A 16,569-nucleotide genomic window follows, 5' to 3' on the forward strand; every position below is an offset into this window, starting at 1 on the left:
AAAAAAAAAAAAAAAAAAAAAAAAAAAACAAAACAAAACACCTAACCAGCACAATAATATTTTTAACATAGTAGATTAAATATAATACTCAAATTAAAATATAAAAGTAAAACTTACTATCTTTACCATATTTATGCATATTTTTGCTGTGTTATGAACAGATGTCAGGAACCAGGCCTTTGCGCATGCTAGGCAAACAGTCTACCACTGAGACACACCTCAGGCCTTTTTTATTTTTTGTTGGTAGTAGTTGGGGGTTGCTTGTTTGAGACAGGATCTTACTCTACAGCCTAGGCTGGCCTTGAACTGTCAATGATCCTTACTCCTCTCCTCCGCCTCCGGGAGGTTACAGAGTACAGGAGGCCAGCTTCCCTTGTGCCTTTTGAATGTGGCTACTAGGAAATTTTTAATTCTGTTTGTGGCCATCATCCACCATGTCTGCCACCATGTTTCCTTTGGCTAAATATGAATCGTCTTCAGGAGATGATACAAGAAATTTCTCACAATACTGTTCCTGAAGACTTAGTGGCGGGGCTGGCTGCCTTTCATGTCATATGATGTCATCCTTTGTCAGAGTTTTTGGTAGCTCAAAAACTTAACATGCCATCACAGCTAAGAAAAAAAAAAAAAAAAAAGATGTGTGTTAGGGAACCAGTAGAGGAAACAAAGTTTCTAAAAAGGCCCTGGAGAGATGGCTCTGAGGTTAATGATACTACCTGCTCTCTTAGAGGACCCAGGTTTGACTCCCAGCACATTCAGGGCAGCTCACGACCTTCTGTTCAGGGGATCTGATGGCCTCTTCTGTCCTGCACAGGCACCAAGCAGGCAAATGGTGTACAGACAGGCAAAGCACCCATACACATAAAACTCTGCAGGTTGCAGAGTAAGATTTCAACATGCCAGTAGTGGCGCTTCATACCCGTAATCCCAACACTCAGGAATCAAAACAGCCCGATCACCATAAGTTTGAAGCCAGCTTACTCTATATACAGAGCCAGAAGCCAGCTGGGCCTGCATAATATAACACTCCTCTCCCTAATCTCAAAAAGAGCAAATCTTTTAACTGATCTCTAGGGATTAGTTTTTGTTGTTATTATTTTGTTGTTATTACCTTCAAAAAGCAACACAGCATGTCTCCTCCTCACCCAGAAGGGTGTGTGTACTGGGATGCAGGTTGAGGGGAAGACAGCTATGTTGGTTTTGAAAATACAATCCTCAGAGCGATTTTATTCCAGATCTTTGGAACGGAAGGTCTTGTGGGGTCACATTTCTCTCCCTGTGCTGGCACTAAGGGCTGTAGGTCTGGAGCTTGTCCTATGACAGGAATAAGAAATGGGTCCCCAGTAGCAGTATATAAGTTCCTAACATAGCACAGGAACTGGGCAAAATGTTGAAAGAAAAGACCGGTTGTGTCTCCTACTTTGGTCACTGCACTCAGGTGTGGCTAGTGTCGTCCTCCTTCACACACAGCTGAACCTCTTAGACCCCATCCCTACCCTTCATTACCCTTTTGCCATCCCTACCTGGTGAACCTAGGGTGGTGATTAAAACAGTGAAGGCTGCTCTCAGCTCCTACATCCTGTACGGCACCCCACAATCCCATCCCAGAAGCCACACCTTCACTGCAGAATTTGAAAAAGTTCTCAACTGCTCACTAGGTCCTTCCCAGCTCATTCCAGGAAAACAGACTCAGCTGCAAGGTGATTAGGTCATTAGAAAACGCTCATTGTAAACTAATAGCAAATTCAGCCTCTTTCACCTTCAAAGAAACACTAAATATGGTGCTATTAACCCCAAATTAGCCAAGTGGGTGTGAGATCTTTTTTTCCCTAATTGGGTTCTCTGGTGGCATGTCCCAACTGTGTATTGCAGAAATCATTGCCTAAATCTAAGCGTCTAATTCTCAGGAGAATAGGCTCAGTGGGGTCACATCTAAACTCTGGCGCCCCAGAACCCAGCAGTTCCTCTGTGCCTCGCAAAGGGCTGCCAGCGAATGACTGCAGCTGCTCTGTGAGGCCCAGGGACGATGACAGGAGGCTGCACCATCAGAGGAGTCCCTGCGGGAGCTTCTATGTCTCTGCCACTCAACCGAACCTGTAACCTTAAACGAGTTAAGGAACTTTTCAACGCTGGGTTCTGTGAACTGGACAGGGAACGCAGTGCTCACAGCATACTTGGCAAACGTCCTGGGCTCAAGCAGAGCGTCGCACCGTCCCTTACTGGTGAACGTGCATGATGGTAAACGCGAGGGCTCCTTACGAGGCCACCCTAGGGGGTGGCTACTCCCTCTGAGGGTAGAGGGCTGCTCCCACCTCCAAACCCTGTCCCAGGAGGCAATATCCTGGAGGCCCAGGATTCTCGTGTCAATGGGAGCGGGCGGGGGCGGGGCGGTACGTGTGGAGCAGGGGGTTAACCCAACTCCCGGAGTCACCCTAAGAAGCCAGGCGGGCAGAAGTAGCTGGTCCAGCCTCAGCCTCAGCCCCGCCCTTGGTCCCGCCCTCCCGGAACCGGCGCCCCCATTGGTGGCGTCTGGCGGCGCTGCCGCTGTTATTTTTCGAATATATAAGGAGGTGGAGGTGGCAGCTGCCCAGCTCGGCGTCCTCCCCTCCCTTCCTCCCCACATCCCTCTCCTCACTCCCAGGCCCATTGCTCTTCCTCCCTCCCTTCCCTCCCTCCTTCCCCTCACCCCAGGCTCACTCTCGGAGCCAAGCCAGCTGGGTCGGCGTCTGCTGACCGCTGTACTGTGGCCCTCTAGCTAGCCTTTGCCTGCCCCGCCACGATGGAGGTACCCCCGCAGAAGTCTGCGCCGGGCTCAACTCTCAGTCCTGCCCGCGTGCTGGGTGGCATTCAGCGGCCGCGCCACCTCTTGGGCTTTGAGTTTGAGTCTGATGGCTTCCTGGGGTCTCCGGAGCCTACAGCTTCCTCCTCTCCGGTTACCACTCTTACACAGACCATGCACAACCTCGCTGGGCTCGGCAGGTAGGATGCCCCAAGGGAGCTGGGTGTGGTGGTGGAATGGGAGGCCCGGATCAGGAGAGATTAGGCACCAGAGCCTAGAAGTGCAGAACTCCAACCCCTTTAGCCTTGTTTCAGTGACATGGGACGAGTGTGCTCTATGCGACTTACACCCTCGATATGACCGTCTAAGGATCATTTACCTCACTGCTCCTTCATTGTGCCTCCTGCACACTATCCTTAGGCAGAGGACCAGGAGGTTGGCATAGAAGTGAGTCTTAAAAGGTTGTGCCCTGCTCTTTGAAAGCACCCAGTATCTGCCAAACTCCCCTAAGGCTTAAACTGACAAAAGACTGGCCACCTCCTTAACCGTGCCTGTGGGGTCCCAGGTGGGTGGTCCAGCTGCACTAGAAAGCCAGGTCTTGCTTAGCTGTTGCCTCCAGGAAAACGCTGGATAGGTGAGGATGTGACAAGCAGGAGAAGGGTCTACAGAGCTTCTGGGCTGTCTCCTGCCTATCCTCCTGGCTCTTCCAGACCCTTAGGAGGGTCTTTCCTGAACCAGTCAAACCAGAGAAGACCCTCTTTGGCCTCAGTGGAATGAAAAATCTTTGAACTAAGATACAGGCTAGTCCTAGGATCTCCTCTCCGTGATAATGGGCCTTTCATAGTTAGGGAATACATGGGAGCACGGACCCACCAGCTTCCAAATCCAACATCCATTTCTTTTTCTCCTCCTCTGTGCTTCTTCTCCTTTCCTAGTGAGCCCCCAAAAGCTCAAGTAGGAAGCCTGTCGTTCCAGAACAGGCTGGCAGACCTATCCCTGTCCAGGCGCACCTCTGAGTGCTCCCTGTCATCTGAGTCCTCAGAATCTTCGGATGCAGGTAAGGTCCAGGGCCCCTAGTAGGGGGTCCCACACACCACCACCACCACCAGAAGAGATCAGCGAACTTCCTGGAGCTTCTAAATTCTCTGCCCATCAGATCACCGTTCTTTCCACAGCCTGATGGGCCCAGAGTCTTCCCACCTTGCCTTCAAAACGATGAAGAAAACAAACCTCTTGTGGGTCTTACCACACCCAATCTAAACCGGGAGCCTGAGGAAGGATGGCTCTTGATAGGAGATGGTATCTTAACCTATTTGAAACCTAGCTGTGAAGCCACTAAACTACAGCTCCACCCAGAAGGTGCTCAGTACCAAAAGTCGGTCCTTGTGAAACGTTCTCTTAAGCTGTAGCTTTTCTCCTTAGAAAACCATTATCAAATGCTTAGGAAGCCTTGTACTTAAAAAAATAAAAACAGGGCTGGCAAGATGGCTCAGCGGCTAAGAGCACTGACTGCTCTTCTGAAGGTCCTGAGTTCAAATCCCAGCAACCACATGATGGCTCACAACCATCCGTAATGAGATCTGATGCTCTCTTCTGGTGTGTCTGAAGACAGCTACAGTGTTCTTACATATAATAATAAATAAATCTTAAAAAAAAAACAAAAACAAAAGCAAAACAAAAACCGTAGATGCCTTTTCCATAGTAAATAGAGACTGTAGCCCTGTGTTCTTTGGGGGGCAATGTCCCATGCTTAGGGCTCATAAGTAGGTTTTGTTTCATTAAGGTATGTCTTGATCTTAAGTAGAAAGAGGTTTCTCTATCTTGGGGGAAAAGTAAGCAGAGAGGGCTGCTACTTGCAAGCCAAGGTTCTCTGTCCCACCAGGTCTGTGCATGGACTCTCCCAGCCCTGTGGACCCGCAGATGGCAGAGCGCACGTGAGTAGGGAAGGGAGGGGTCCCACCACTGAGAACTTGGTACCTGCCCTTGAGGACTGATCTTTCTTTTTTGACTTTTAACTCTGTGTTATATGTTTCTCTACTTGGGGATATGTGTACGTAAGCGTGTGGTCCTAGAGAGGCCAGAGAGGGCGTTGGAACCCTTGGGGCTGGATTCCAGGTTGTTGTGAGTTGCCATATGTGGGTGCTGGGTACTGAACTCAGGTCTCTGCAAGAATAACAAATGTTCTCAGTCACTGAGCCACTCAGTCACTCTCCAGCCCCCAGTATCATGCTTTCTTACAGGGAAACCAAATAATCAGCAGGCTCCTGAGGCTCCTTATTGTGAGGGATTGGTTTCTTCCTAAGCCTTGAGAACTGGCTCCCTATTTAGAGAAGGGCCAGATATTGTATTAGCTATCACTGTCACTTGGAAAAACGATGTTCCTTGTGCTCCCATTTTTCTTTTTCCCCTGTACACATTCTTTGTACATGTGAAGTTTTTTTCCAATTTAAAAATATGGTCCTGCTGGGTGTGGTGGCCCATATCTGTAATCCCAGCACTCAGGAACCTCAGAAAGAAAGATAGGCAGCTCAAGGCCAATATGGTAAGATCAGATCTCAAGACCTAGGCCAAACAAAAATCGTGTTGCAGACTTGCCAGACTGGCTTGCCTCAGCAGCAGCTCCCAGTCTTTAACACTTGATGCTTTTGACCAGGCTCTTTGCCATAGGGAATGGAGAGAGAAAGCTGGTCTTGGCTCTGAGCAGACACCTCTTCCTTGGCTATGGCACAGTAGAGCCCTCTAGAGCACACCTGTTCCCATCCAGCTGCTGGAGTAGCTGTCAGTCATTAGGAGGGACAGCTGGGCACTGCCAGCCAGAGCTTCTAGCTTAGGGTGGCCGTTACTGTTTCCTTCTGATGTCTTTGATCAGACTGGGCTGGTCTCGGGGTTTATTCACAAACAGGAAGCTGAGAATTGGGTGGGGATGGGAGGAGTGTAGGTTGGTTTTTTTTTTTTTTGGTGACAACACAGATAGATCCCTCACCCCTAAGGCTCTGCTACAAATTGTACACAGGCCTCTCTGAGGGCCACTTGGGGACTAAGTGCCTCTCTAGCCTGCACTTACTTTGCACTATTTACAGCTTCTCAGAAAGAAGCTGCTCTCTCTCTCTCTCTCTCTCTCTCTGTGTGTGTGTGTGTGTGGTGTGTGTGTGTGTAAGCTCCACACGACAGGTGCTCCAGCCACATTGGAAGGCAGGGCCTGTATGTAGAAGCTGTTGCTTCAGCCTCAAATGGAACATCTGTCGGAATTCCTTGCCGGCTGGCCTCTTGTAAGACAGAAGGAAGGGGTGGAACAGAGTTTGGGTCTTAGGAAATTCCACAGGACGGGGGGGGGGGGGGGGGGGGAGAATGTAACCCTGTATACAAGTCCTCAAGTCCTCGCTAAAGGGTCTGCTGGGCTGATCCAGAAAGACACCGAAGCAGCTCCTGCCCTGGAGGGAGCCAGGCCAGTTTTTCCTAGCAAAAAGGGAAACCCAACATTGCTGGCATCCACCCCCAGGGTCACCTATATTACAGGGTACCTTTATCCTGTTGTCATGGGATGGATCGGTGCCTTTCATGGTGGCCATATGGCCCCACTAAGGTAATTTGCATACAGGTGGAAAGCCTGTGCTAGTGTGTGCAGGCAGGCGAGACTGTTGCCTTGGTGATGTCTTAATGACCCTGTGACCTGCCCCAGCTGTCTCCATCCCTGCCTTTCTCTGGGCCTGCTTTTCATTCAAGGCAGTCCTTACAATCCCAGGCTGCCTCAAACCCTTCATCCTTGGTCCCTGGTCCCACCAACAGTGCCCCCTTTTCCACTCTCCCCTCCCCTAGCCTAACCATTAGCCCTTGTCCTTGTCCTTATTGTGGTCCCTTTGGGGATGGGCCTGGCTTGGGCCTGAGGCTTGGGGTAGATGTTGGGCTACAGGTGAAATGGGTCATTTCTGCTCTCTCCTAGGTTTGAACAGGCCATTCAGGCAGCCAGTCAGGTCATTCAAAAGTGAGTCTTTCCATCCTTCCCTAACCACCTCCTGCTGTCTCATGCGATGCAGATGCCCTGAGTGTGAGGAAATCCTGCCTGCTTTAAGTCACTGTCCCCCAAGCCCCACCCTGGTTCCATAGCTCTGAGCCCTTGTTTGTTTGTTTGTTTGTTTGCAGTGAGCAGTTTACCATAAAACGCTTCCGATCCTTACCAGTGAGTGTCTTCCAAGGCCTGACAGGGAGCTTAGGCATCCTGGTTGGCATGGACATCATGGGGGTACCTGTGAGAGGTGTTTGAAGTAGCCAGGCATTCCTGGACCAGTTGGGGGAGGTGGGGTTTCATCTGGCGGGCTGCAGAGTTGGAGCATTCTGTGATACCCAGAATGCAGCCTTTAGTAATTACTGCCCTGTCTGGTTCCCTAGGTGAGGCTGCTGGAACACAGCCCGGTGCTACAGAGCATCACCAACTCCCGAGCGCTGGACAGCTGGAGGAAAACTGAAGCAGGCTACCGAGCCGCCGCCAGTAGTCCTGGAGAGGACAAAGAGAATGTGCGCTTCCAGAGACCAAGATGGAGGAGCTCCAGGGAGAGAAGGGTACACACGGTTTATCCTGATATTTCCTCTCCAATCTTGCCCACAGGATGGATATATCTTCAAGATGCCACAGGAGCTCCCTCATTCCAGCTCTGCCCAAGCTTTGGCAGAATGGGTCAGCCGCAGACAGGCCTTTACCCAGAGGCCCAGCTCAGCCCCTGACTTGATGGTACATAAGGAAAATCAGGCCAAGAAACAGCTCTGGGGAGAGGTGGTAGCTGGAGAGATGGCTCAGTGGTTAAAAGCACTGGTTGTTCTTCCAGAGGTCCTGGTTCAATTCCCAGCACCCAACCCACCTCACAACCCTCTATAATACCAGTCCCAGAGGACCTAACACCCTCTTCTGGCTTCTGTAGGCACTGTTTGGAAATGGTGCACAGACATATGTGCAGGCAAAATACCCTACACATAAAATAAAGCTAAAAATTAAAATAAAAAAATCTGGGTATGGTGGTGTATACCTTTAATCCCTTCACTTTGGAGGCAGAAGCAAGGGAATTTTTGAGTTCAAGGCCAGCCTGACCTACAGAGTAAGTTCTAGGACAGCTAAGGCTACACAGAGAAACCCTGTCTCGAAAATAAATAAGCTATAAATATATATTACTTATTTATATATAAATATGTTCATATATTTATAATATAAAATAATTTTAAAATATAATATAAATAAATAAAAGCTAAAAAAATTTAAAGAGGTAGTAGGAGAAGAAAAAGGTGGTCTAGACTTCTTCCTCATCAACCACCCAGGAGTGACAGGTCCCCACCTGAGTATTCTGTGCTTGTTGTCATTTGGACAGTGTCTTACCACTGAGTGGAAGATGGAAGTAGAGGAGCTGAGCCCTGTGGCACAGTCTTCCTCTTCCTTGACTCCTGTCGAAAGGGCTTCTGAAGAAGATGACGGATTTGTGGACATCCTAGAGAGTGATTTAAAGGTAAACAGCCTTGGTCCACCGGCCCCTACTTGTTCCCCACTTGGACAGCCCAGACAATCAGCAAGACTACAATCTTACCCCAATGCCAGAAGAATTTGAGAGAACTAATATTGACCAATCAGAAGACCAGCTGGGCTGGTGCTACAGAGGAATGGAGGCTAGGCATGACAAAGGTACTTCTCCTGGCTCAGGGCAAGCCCCAGCAGCAGCAGCAGCAGCAGCAGCGGGTGTTCCTGCAGCTCTTTGGGGTGGAAGATGCTGCCATAGTCAGCAGCACTGGGGACAGCCTATTGTTTCTGGGAGAGTAAGCTAGAGAAGACTCTCCGTGGTTAACCCATGTTTGCATTTGTGATTCTGTCCTTACTGCTTTGACCTCAGGATGATGAGAAGGTCCCCGCAGGCATGGAGAACCTCATTAGTGCCCCACTGGTCAAAAAGCTGGATAAGGAAGAGGAACAGGTGAGGCCCAGTAGCGTCCCCTTGGAGCTTAGGAGATGTGGAGGTGGAGGGACCAGGCGCTCTGACTCCTGCCACATTACTCTTGCCAGGATCTCATCATGTTCAGCAAGTGCCAGAGGCTCTTCCGCTCCCCATCCATGCCATGCAGTGTGATCCGACCCATCCTCAAGAGGCTAGAGCGGCCCCAGGACCGGGATGTGCCTGTCCAGAGCAAGCGCAGGAAAAGTGTGACACCCCTGGAAGAGCAGCAGCTTGAAGAACCTGTTAGTTCCTTCCTCCACGGGCTGGGCGGTCACTGCTCACCTGGGGATGTGTTTGGGCTGAAGATGCTCTGGGTGTACCCTCTTGGCTAGATGTGTTGCAGTGGGTAGTGGGCAGGAGGTAGTTTAAGTGGCAGAGAAAGAAGGTCTCAACCAAATAGCACTGAGAGGCAGTCTCTTCCCTGACCCTCCATCTGCCTTGCTTTCCAGAAGGCCCGTGTCTTTCGCTCAAAGTCGCTGTGTCATGAGATTGAGAACATCCTGGATAGTGACCACCGTGGACTGATCGGAGATTACTCTAAGGTAGCGTTCTAGGACCACAGGAGACTTCTGTTTCATCTGCTCTGGACCCCTAGTGCAAGAGCTATCTGTCCCAGAGATCCCCTCTTCCCTCTTGTATCTTTCCATTCTTGTTCTTATGCAGACTCTTCCCTCTGGCTCCCCTTCTGATGCCACCTCAAATCTGTCCAGGCATCTGCCATATCTCAGCCTTGAAAAACATTTCCAAATGAAATCTCCGGTGTGCAATCTCCTGCCTCAGCCCCTAGCTTTCAAACCCAAGAGCAGGAAGCAAGAAAGTCGAGGGCTTTTCCTTCCTTTTTCACCTGCAGAAGGTTCTTTCCCTGGTACGGGCCCCCAGAGGTTCCACTCAGAGCTGAAACTGAAGGTCAAAGCAGGTGCTGCCTCTGTCCTTCTGACCTTTGCCCCTCGCCTCGTTTCCTTTCCCTGATTCTGACTCATGCTCCCCTTCAGGCCTTCCTCCTGCAGACTGTGGATGGCAAACACCAAGACCTCAAGTACATCTCACCAGAAACTGTAAGCAGGGTTGAGCCACTCTCCAGGTGCACTGGGGACCACCTTTTCTGGCTCTTGTCTTCCCTTGGGGTTGGGCGGCATGTACAGACCATCAGAAGAGAGAGGGAAAACCTTGGCTACCAGCCTCACCTGCTGGCACCAACTCCGATGGCCTCCTACAGATGGTGGCCCTGTTGACAGGCAAGTTCAGCAACATCGTGGAGAAATTTGTCATTGTGGACTGCAGATACCCCTATGAGTATGAAGGCGGGCATATCAAGGTGAGACAGATGCTGGTAAGGCCAGACCCTCCATTCAGACTCCTTGCCAAGAAGATGAATAGTAACCTTCCATGGTGAATTTCCCATGGGGAGGATTCTGCCCAGCAAGAGGTGGGGTTACTTACCTGGGAACTGAACAAGAAGGGGCATGGTGCAGGCTACGGCTTGACCCCCAGATCCTCTGACAGAATGCTGTGAACCTGCCCCTGGAACGGGATGCTGAGACCTTTCTGCTGCAGCGTCCCATCATGCCTTGTAGCCTGGACAAGAGAATCATCCTCATTTTCCACTGTGAATTCTCGTCTGAGCGTGGACCACGAATGTGAGTCCTAGCTCTGTCCTGCCCTTGTGGTCAGTGGTCAGCCGGTGCCCACCCTAGGCTTTCTTTGCCTGGTACTGAGTGCTGGAGCATCTTGCTGCATATGATAGTTTGGAGCTGAGCTTAACTCTCCTGCTGTAGACAACATATCTTACAATGGTCTTCTTTCTGTTCACATCATCAGACCATCTTTTAGCCATGGCTGCACCTCCACAAAATTGGTGCCCAGTCTAGTAGCATCCTTAAAATCTGAGGACACTGTTTAAGCCACACTCTCGGTGACACTCAAGCACTTGGTATCCTGTTCCCGTGCTGGTGACCACTGGGGTCCATTGCCCTCCTTCAGCAGTTTTTCTTCTGTCTCTGCATTCATGATTTGTTCTGGTTATTCCTCTGCCTCCTGGTCCAGGGTGGCCACCAGCTCCGCCTGGCAGCTGTTAGCATCTGTCTCAGTGGACCAGAATCTCTTTCCCATTCCCTGTACAGGGCCCTCATCCCTCCTGCACTCCCCTCTGCTCGGGGGTTCCAGCTTTCTCATCTGGTTCCTGCTGGGCAATGGACCACTTTTCCATCCTTATGTTCCTCCCTTCCTGTTCTCCCTTGAGTCCTTACCACATCTGATCCAGGAGACGGAGTATGTGTGGTTTTTTTTTCCTATGTTGCTGTACTAGACTGAACTAGATCTTTCACATATATTAGGTAACCCTCTACCAGTAAGGGTTATCCCCAGTCCCTCTCACTACATTTTATTTGTTAGTTTGTTTGTTTATTATGGTATGCATGTGGAAGCCAGAGGATGACTTTAAAGAATCAATTCTCTTCTGCCACGTTTACAGGAGTTTCGGGGATTGAGCCCAGGTTGCCAGGGCTATTCAGCAAGTGCCTTTACCTGCTGACCCATCTCACGGCTCCCTACCCCACTTTTAAAGAAGTTTATTTTGACCCAGGCAGTGGTGGTAGTGATGCACACCTTTAATCTCAGCACTTGGGAGGCGGATTTCTGTGTTCAAGGCCAGCCTGGTCTACAGAGCAAGTTCCAGGACAACCAGGGCTACACAGAGAAACCCTGTCTTGAAAAAAAAGTCTATATGAAAACACTTTGCCTATATGTATGTGTGTACCCCATATACATGCTTGGTGCCTACAGACATCAGAAGAGTGTATTGGATCTCCTAGAGCTGGTGTCGTATATGATTGTGAGCTACCATATTGGTACTGGGAACTGACCCTAGATTCTTTGCAAAAGCCACAAGTATTCTTAACTACTGATAATTCTCTTCAGCCCTTAGCCCTTAAAAATGTGTGTGTGTGTGTGTGTGTGTGTGTGTGTGTGTGTGTAGCCAGAGGAGGGCTTACACATTCTGCTGTATACTCTCCACCTAATTCCCTTGAGACAGGGATAGGGATTCTCATGTAACTTGAACTTGTGGCTGTCAGCCTAACTCTAAACAATCCTCCTTGTTTTACCCGCTACCCCCAATGCTGGGGTTACAGGCTTTTTGTCGTTCTGGGGATTTGAACTTAGGTCCTCTTGTCTACTCAGCAGGTGCTCTTATCCACTGAGCCACCTCCCACCCTTACCTTTTATTTTGAGACAGGATTTCCTAAAATCCAAGCTGGCCTTAAGCTCTTTTTATAGTTTAGGCAGGTCTTGAACCTATAATCCCTCTGCCTCAGAATTCTTTTTTTTTTTTTTTTTTTTTTTCCCCTTCGAGACAGGGTTTCTCTGTATAGCCCTGGCTGTCCTGGAACTCACTCTGTAGACCAGGCTGGCCTCGAACTCAGAAATTCGCCTGCCTCTGCCTCCCAAATGCTGGGATTAAAGGCGTGCGCCACCACACCCAGCCTGCCCCAGAATTCTATGTAGCTAGGATTACAGGCTTGTACCACCAGACCAGACTCTTGAGTGGACCTTGACTGTGTCAAGGACCTTGACTCTCTTGCTTCCTCTTTCCTGGGACGTGTCATTGAGTGCTGTAACAGAGGTTATGAAACAGCTTTCCAGAAACAGTGGCCACTCCTGGTTTACCTCTGCCTTCACCGGAGTGTCCTCTACCTAGTAGCCAGGCTTGTAGTAGGTGCATTCCTGTGCTGAGGAGTCTGTGTACTTGGGAGGCTCTTAAAGCAGTGTGTACAGGGCCTCTTCCCAGGATCTCTTCCTGACATGTAGCCTGCCCTGAACCTCCTCCAATGTTGCTCCAGGTGCCGCTTCATCAGGGAACGGGACCGTGCAGCTAACGACTACCCCAGCCTGTACTACCCGGAGATGTACATCCTCAAAGGCGGCTACAAGGAGTTCTTCCCACAGCATCCGGTACTATGGGTGGGATGGCCACAGCTCTCCTGGCATGGACTATAGGACAGGGTCCAACTAGGCTTTAGGCCCCACCCCAACCCCCACCCCAGAACTTCCTCTTTCTCCCATACTGATGGGCTCTCTTCATCTTCCCATCCTCTAGAACTTTTGTGAGCCCCAGGACTACCGACCCATGAACCACGAGGCTTTCAGGGATGAGCTGAGGAACTTCCGCCTCAAGACGCGTAGCTGGGCTGGGGAACGGAGCAGGAGGGAACTTTGTAGCAGGCTGCAAGACCAGTGATGATGAGCCTGCTGCCATCCTTACCTCGTGAGGCTTGGGAGCCAGTGGGTCCCATGGGCCTATGAGGCCACCTACCTGATAGAGGCCTCAGGTGCTATAGGGGGTTGGGGGCATGGTGTGGTGTCACATCTCTGCCCCTGTCCTCAACTTTCCTGTCTCACTCCACTCATTTTCTGTATCTTGGTACTGGTCCCAGCTTAAAGAGCTGAACCTGAGGGTGGATGCCAGCTGAGGAGAAGTCTGTTGTGTTCAGTGGGAGTCCTTTTACAGTCTTTTTTCCTTGTTTGTGTTGACTCTTTGTCTTCCTGCTTTTTGGGAAGAGCCTCAGCCCGTTAGGCCCAGTAGCTTCTTGCATGGCCTGGATGCAGGATGCTACTCTGCTACACAGGGCTGTGTCTGCTCTCCTCTCCTGGCCTCTGCATAGACTTATGCTCTCCATTGGAAGCATAAGTGCTTTCTCTTCTGTTGTAGTCTTACCTGTAGCTTTCATTTTTTTTTTTTTTTTTTGTCTGTCTGACACACTGACAGCTGGGGAGGCTTCCTTGTACAGCTTGGGGCTAGAGATTCAAATATCACTTACTCATTAGGCCTGGCTTTTGTTAGACCAGAAAGGGATCTTCTCCTTTAAGACCCCCAGGGCTGGAGCGAAGGCCTGACTCAGGAGCCTCTGGAAGCCCCATCCTCACTACTGTGAACCTCAGAGCCTCACTGCTCAGCACTTGCTGCTGGGCCATGGAGCAGTCACCGAGCTTCGCTGTTTGATCTTTCTCTGAGAAGCCCTTCCCTGTTCTCCTTTCCATATCTGGCCCAGAAGACCTCTTGTATGTGTGGTTTTTCTGTGTTGTACTAGTGACTTGAGTCTAGGCCCTTTGTTGCATGGTCATGGATGCACAGTGCCTTATTATATACATGTATGCACACAAACCGGGTCCAAGTATTTTGGTAAGCATGATGGCCTATGGCAGGAGCGTATGTGTGTGTGTGAACAAAGTCGTTACACTTAGCGTTTGGAAATGTTAAAGAAGCATCGTTATGGGGGGGGGGGGAAGCAACCTCTGGGTTCAGAATCTACATATGCTGGAAGGCCCCAATGAGTCCTCTGTTGGGGCCTTGGTTCAATAAAGCACTGAGCAAGTTGAATAATCTGTTTGTTATGTGGAGCCACTGACAAGACCATAGCAGACTGGAGGGTAGGATGGGGGTAAAGGCAGCCCAGTGGAGGTGGGAAGACCTTCTGGGGGAGGGGCCTTATACTTCATGCTCTCTTCTGAAGTTTTTTTTGTGTTCTCTCTGGTTTTTTGAAATAGAGGAAGGGTCCCCTCCCTACGTAGCTCAGGCTGATGTCAGACTTGTGTCTGCTGTCTTGACCTCCTTGATACTTGGGTTGTAATCGTGCACCTCCACCCCTAGATGGTGAGTCTCATACATGACTCTCCTGCTAGGGCTTTGGATCTCCTCCCTGTCCCCCCTCCTCCATCTCTCCCTGCTCTTAGTGGTAAGAGCGACCTCACCACACCACCAGGAATTGCCAGTGGTGTCCATTGTCCTCAGGCTAAACTGCAAGGATTATGCCAGAGTCCTTAAGATTTAGGCTTTCCCCCTGAGCTGTGTCTCCTCAGAAGAACAGAAAACAGCCAATCCAAATGAACCAAGCCTCTCAAGAAAAAAAAAATAATAATAATAAAAGAGGGTCTTATTATATCGTCCTGGCTAGCCTAGAACTTATGATGGGGACCAGGCTGGCCTCAAATTCCTAGAGATCAGTCTGCCTCTGCCTCCTGAGCTAAAATAAAGGTGTGTGCCAGCCTGCCCTATGCTGGAAATCCTTTTTTTAAATACCTGTAAAAAATGACCCCTAAATATGAGCTCTGTGGTTATAGGCTCTTTTGAGCAACAGTGCATTCAGGCTGGGGTATGGCTCACTGGGTAGGAGGTAGTGACCCAGAGTATGTACACCTCTGGTACAAGTCTCATTTTCTAGGGGGTTTATTCTGTAGTAGATAGAAAAATGATTGTCTGCCCAATTTTACAGTTATCCTTGGTCTAGAGCACCCTGAACAGCACAGAAAATGGGCTATGCTGGGATGTGGCTTTAATGGTCTAGGCCCTGGGTTTTGTGGATGAAGGGAGGATCATGAGAGATTCCCCACTAAACAGCATCTACCTAGATAAGAAACTCACCTCAGAAAAAGGCACATTCTGCATACCTATACAAGAAGATAGATGAAGAATGGGAAACTCTAACCCACTCTGAACTCAGTCTGATGTCACAGAAAAGCAACTGGAGGCTCTGAGAAGGCACGCACTTACCTGCCCTGAGAACACAGCAGACAGAAGTAGAGACATTCCATCCTACCCAGGACATGTCCGTCACCCCACACCTTTGGGAGCATCAGGGTGGCAGCTAGGGCCAGGCTGCCCTGCTTCTGCTGTCATCTGTCTATATTGTCCCTGGACAGAATGAAGCCTATGAAGCCCAGGCCTCATGCAACCTGGTGATGTCCCTGTGTTGTGTGACAAAGCTTTTCGTGGGGAGAGGAAATACACTTGTCCTACTTACAGTTTCTATTGCTGCAACAAAACACCACGGCCAAAGCACCTTGGGGAGCAAGAGGGTTTATTTGGCTTACACTTCCACAGCTCTGTTCATCATCAAAGGAAGTCAGGACAGGAACTCAACCAGGGCGGGAGCCTGGAGGCAGGAGCTGACACAAAAGCTATGGAGTGCGCTGCTTACTGGCTTGCTTCCATGGCTTGCTCAGCCTGCTTTCTTGTAGAACCCAGGACCACCAACCCAAAGATAGTACCACCCACAATGGGCTAGGCCCTACCTCTGGATCTTAGACATTTTCTCAGTTGAGGCTCCTTCCTTTCAGATGACTCTAGCTTGTGTCAAGGTGACATAAAACTGGCCAGTCTACTCACCTGAGACAGCAAACCCATGCATGGGTCCACCTTGGTGATCCAGTGAATTTTATAGGAGCAGAAATGACTCAAAGACAATGGCATCACCGAGGCCTGGCCAGCATGGGTAACAGTTCACAAAATGTAGGAAACCTGGAGCTCACTGCACTGCTGGTAGGCAGCTCAACAGGTTGGAGCACGTCCTTTCCAGATGCCTCTGTTGGTATAAATTTCTTCCAGGCAGCTCTTAATCTTCTTTGAAGCTTTTATCCTCTCAGAATCTTTTTCTTTTTCTTTTTCTTTTTCTTTTTCTTTTTCTTTTTCTTTTTCTTTTTCTTTTTCTTTTTCTCTTTCTTTTCTTTTCTTTTCTTTTCTATTCTTTTCTTTTCAGCTCAGTATCACTTTTTCTAAAAGGGCATCTCAGCTTTTATTTCTTTCTTTCATTTTTTTTTCCCAGACAGGGTTTCTTTGTGTGGCCTTGGCTGTCCTGGCCTTAGCTTTGAAGATCAGGCTGGCCTTGAACTCAGAGAGATCAACTGGGATCAACTGTGTGTGTAACCATCTCCTACTCCCACCCCTGGCTCATTTTGAAACTGCCTGGGAGGGGTCTACTGAATCTGCTCAGTTTCAGGGACTTCCTGAAGCTATTTTGAGATGTTTATTTCCTGCTTAAGGAGTTTCTG

General features: G+C 49.5%; 1 protein-coding gene across 2 annotated transcripts; it reads left to right on the forward strand.

Moving 5' to 3' along the window:
- The first annotated feature begins 2,546 nt into the window (after positions 1–2,546).
- Cdc25b (cell division cycle 25B) lies at positions 2,547–14,122 on the forward strand. Of its 2 annotated transcripts, XM_021153977.2 has the most exons (16): positions 2,547–2,979; positions 3,715–3,836; positions 4,662–4,713; positions 6,720–6,761; positions 6,920–6,956; positions 7,166–7,291; positions 7,383–7,505; positions 8,134–8,268; positions 8,647–8,727; positions 8,817–8,990; positions 9,198–9,290; positions 9,741–9,803; positions 9,965–10,063; positions 10,252–10,385; positions 12,585–12,696; positions 12,842–14,122. In XM_021153977.2, the coding sequence occupies exons 1-16, from the start codon at positions 2,780–2,782 to the stop codon at positions 12,980–12,982; spliced, it is 1,734 nt and encodes a 577-aa protein (XP_021009636.1). In that variant the 5' UTR covers positions 2,547–2,779; the 3' UTR covers positions 12,983–14,122. The 2 variants fall into 2 exon arrangements, with proteins under 2 accessions (XP_021009636.1, XP_021009645.1); XM_021153986.1 differs by lacking the exon at positions 7,383–7,505 and having other exon boundaries at positions 7,166–7,336.
- The last annotated feature ends 2,447 nt before the right edge of the window (positions 14,123–16,569 follow it).

The sequence above is a fragment of the Mus caroli genome, chromosome 2 (assembly GCF_900094665.2).
Source record: "Mus caroli chromosome 2, CAROLI_EIJ_v1.1, whole genome shotgun sequence".
In the NCBI taxonomy this organism is placed as follows: Eukaryota; Metazoa; Chordata; class Mammalia; order Rodentia; family Muridae; genus Mus; species Mus caroli.

Coding starts and splice junctions, on each gene's coding strand:
- Cdc25b (XM_021153977.2), top strand. CDS start 2,780: ATGGAGGTACCCCCGCAGAAGTCTGCGCCGGGCTCAACTCTCAGTCCT. Junction 8,728..8,816: donor TGGATAAGGAAGAGGAACAG/GTGAGGCCCAGT, acceptor TACTCTTGCCAG/GATCTCATCATGTTCAGCAA. Junction 9,804..9,964: donor AGTACATCTCACCAGAAACT/GTAAGCAGGGTT, acceptor GGCCTCCTACAG/ATGGTGGCCCTGTTGACAGG.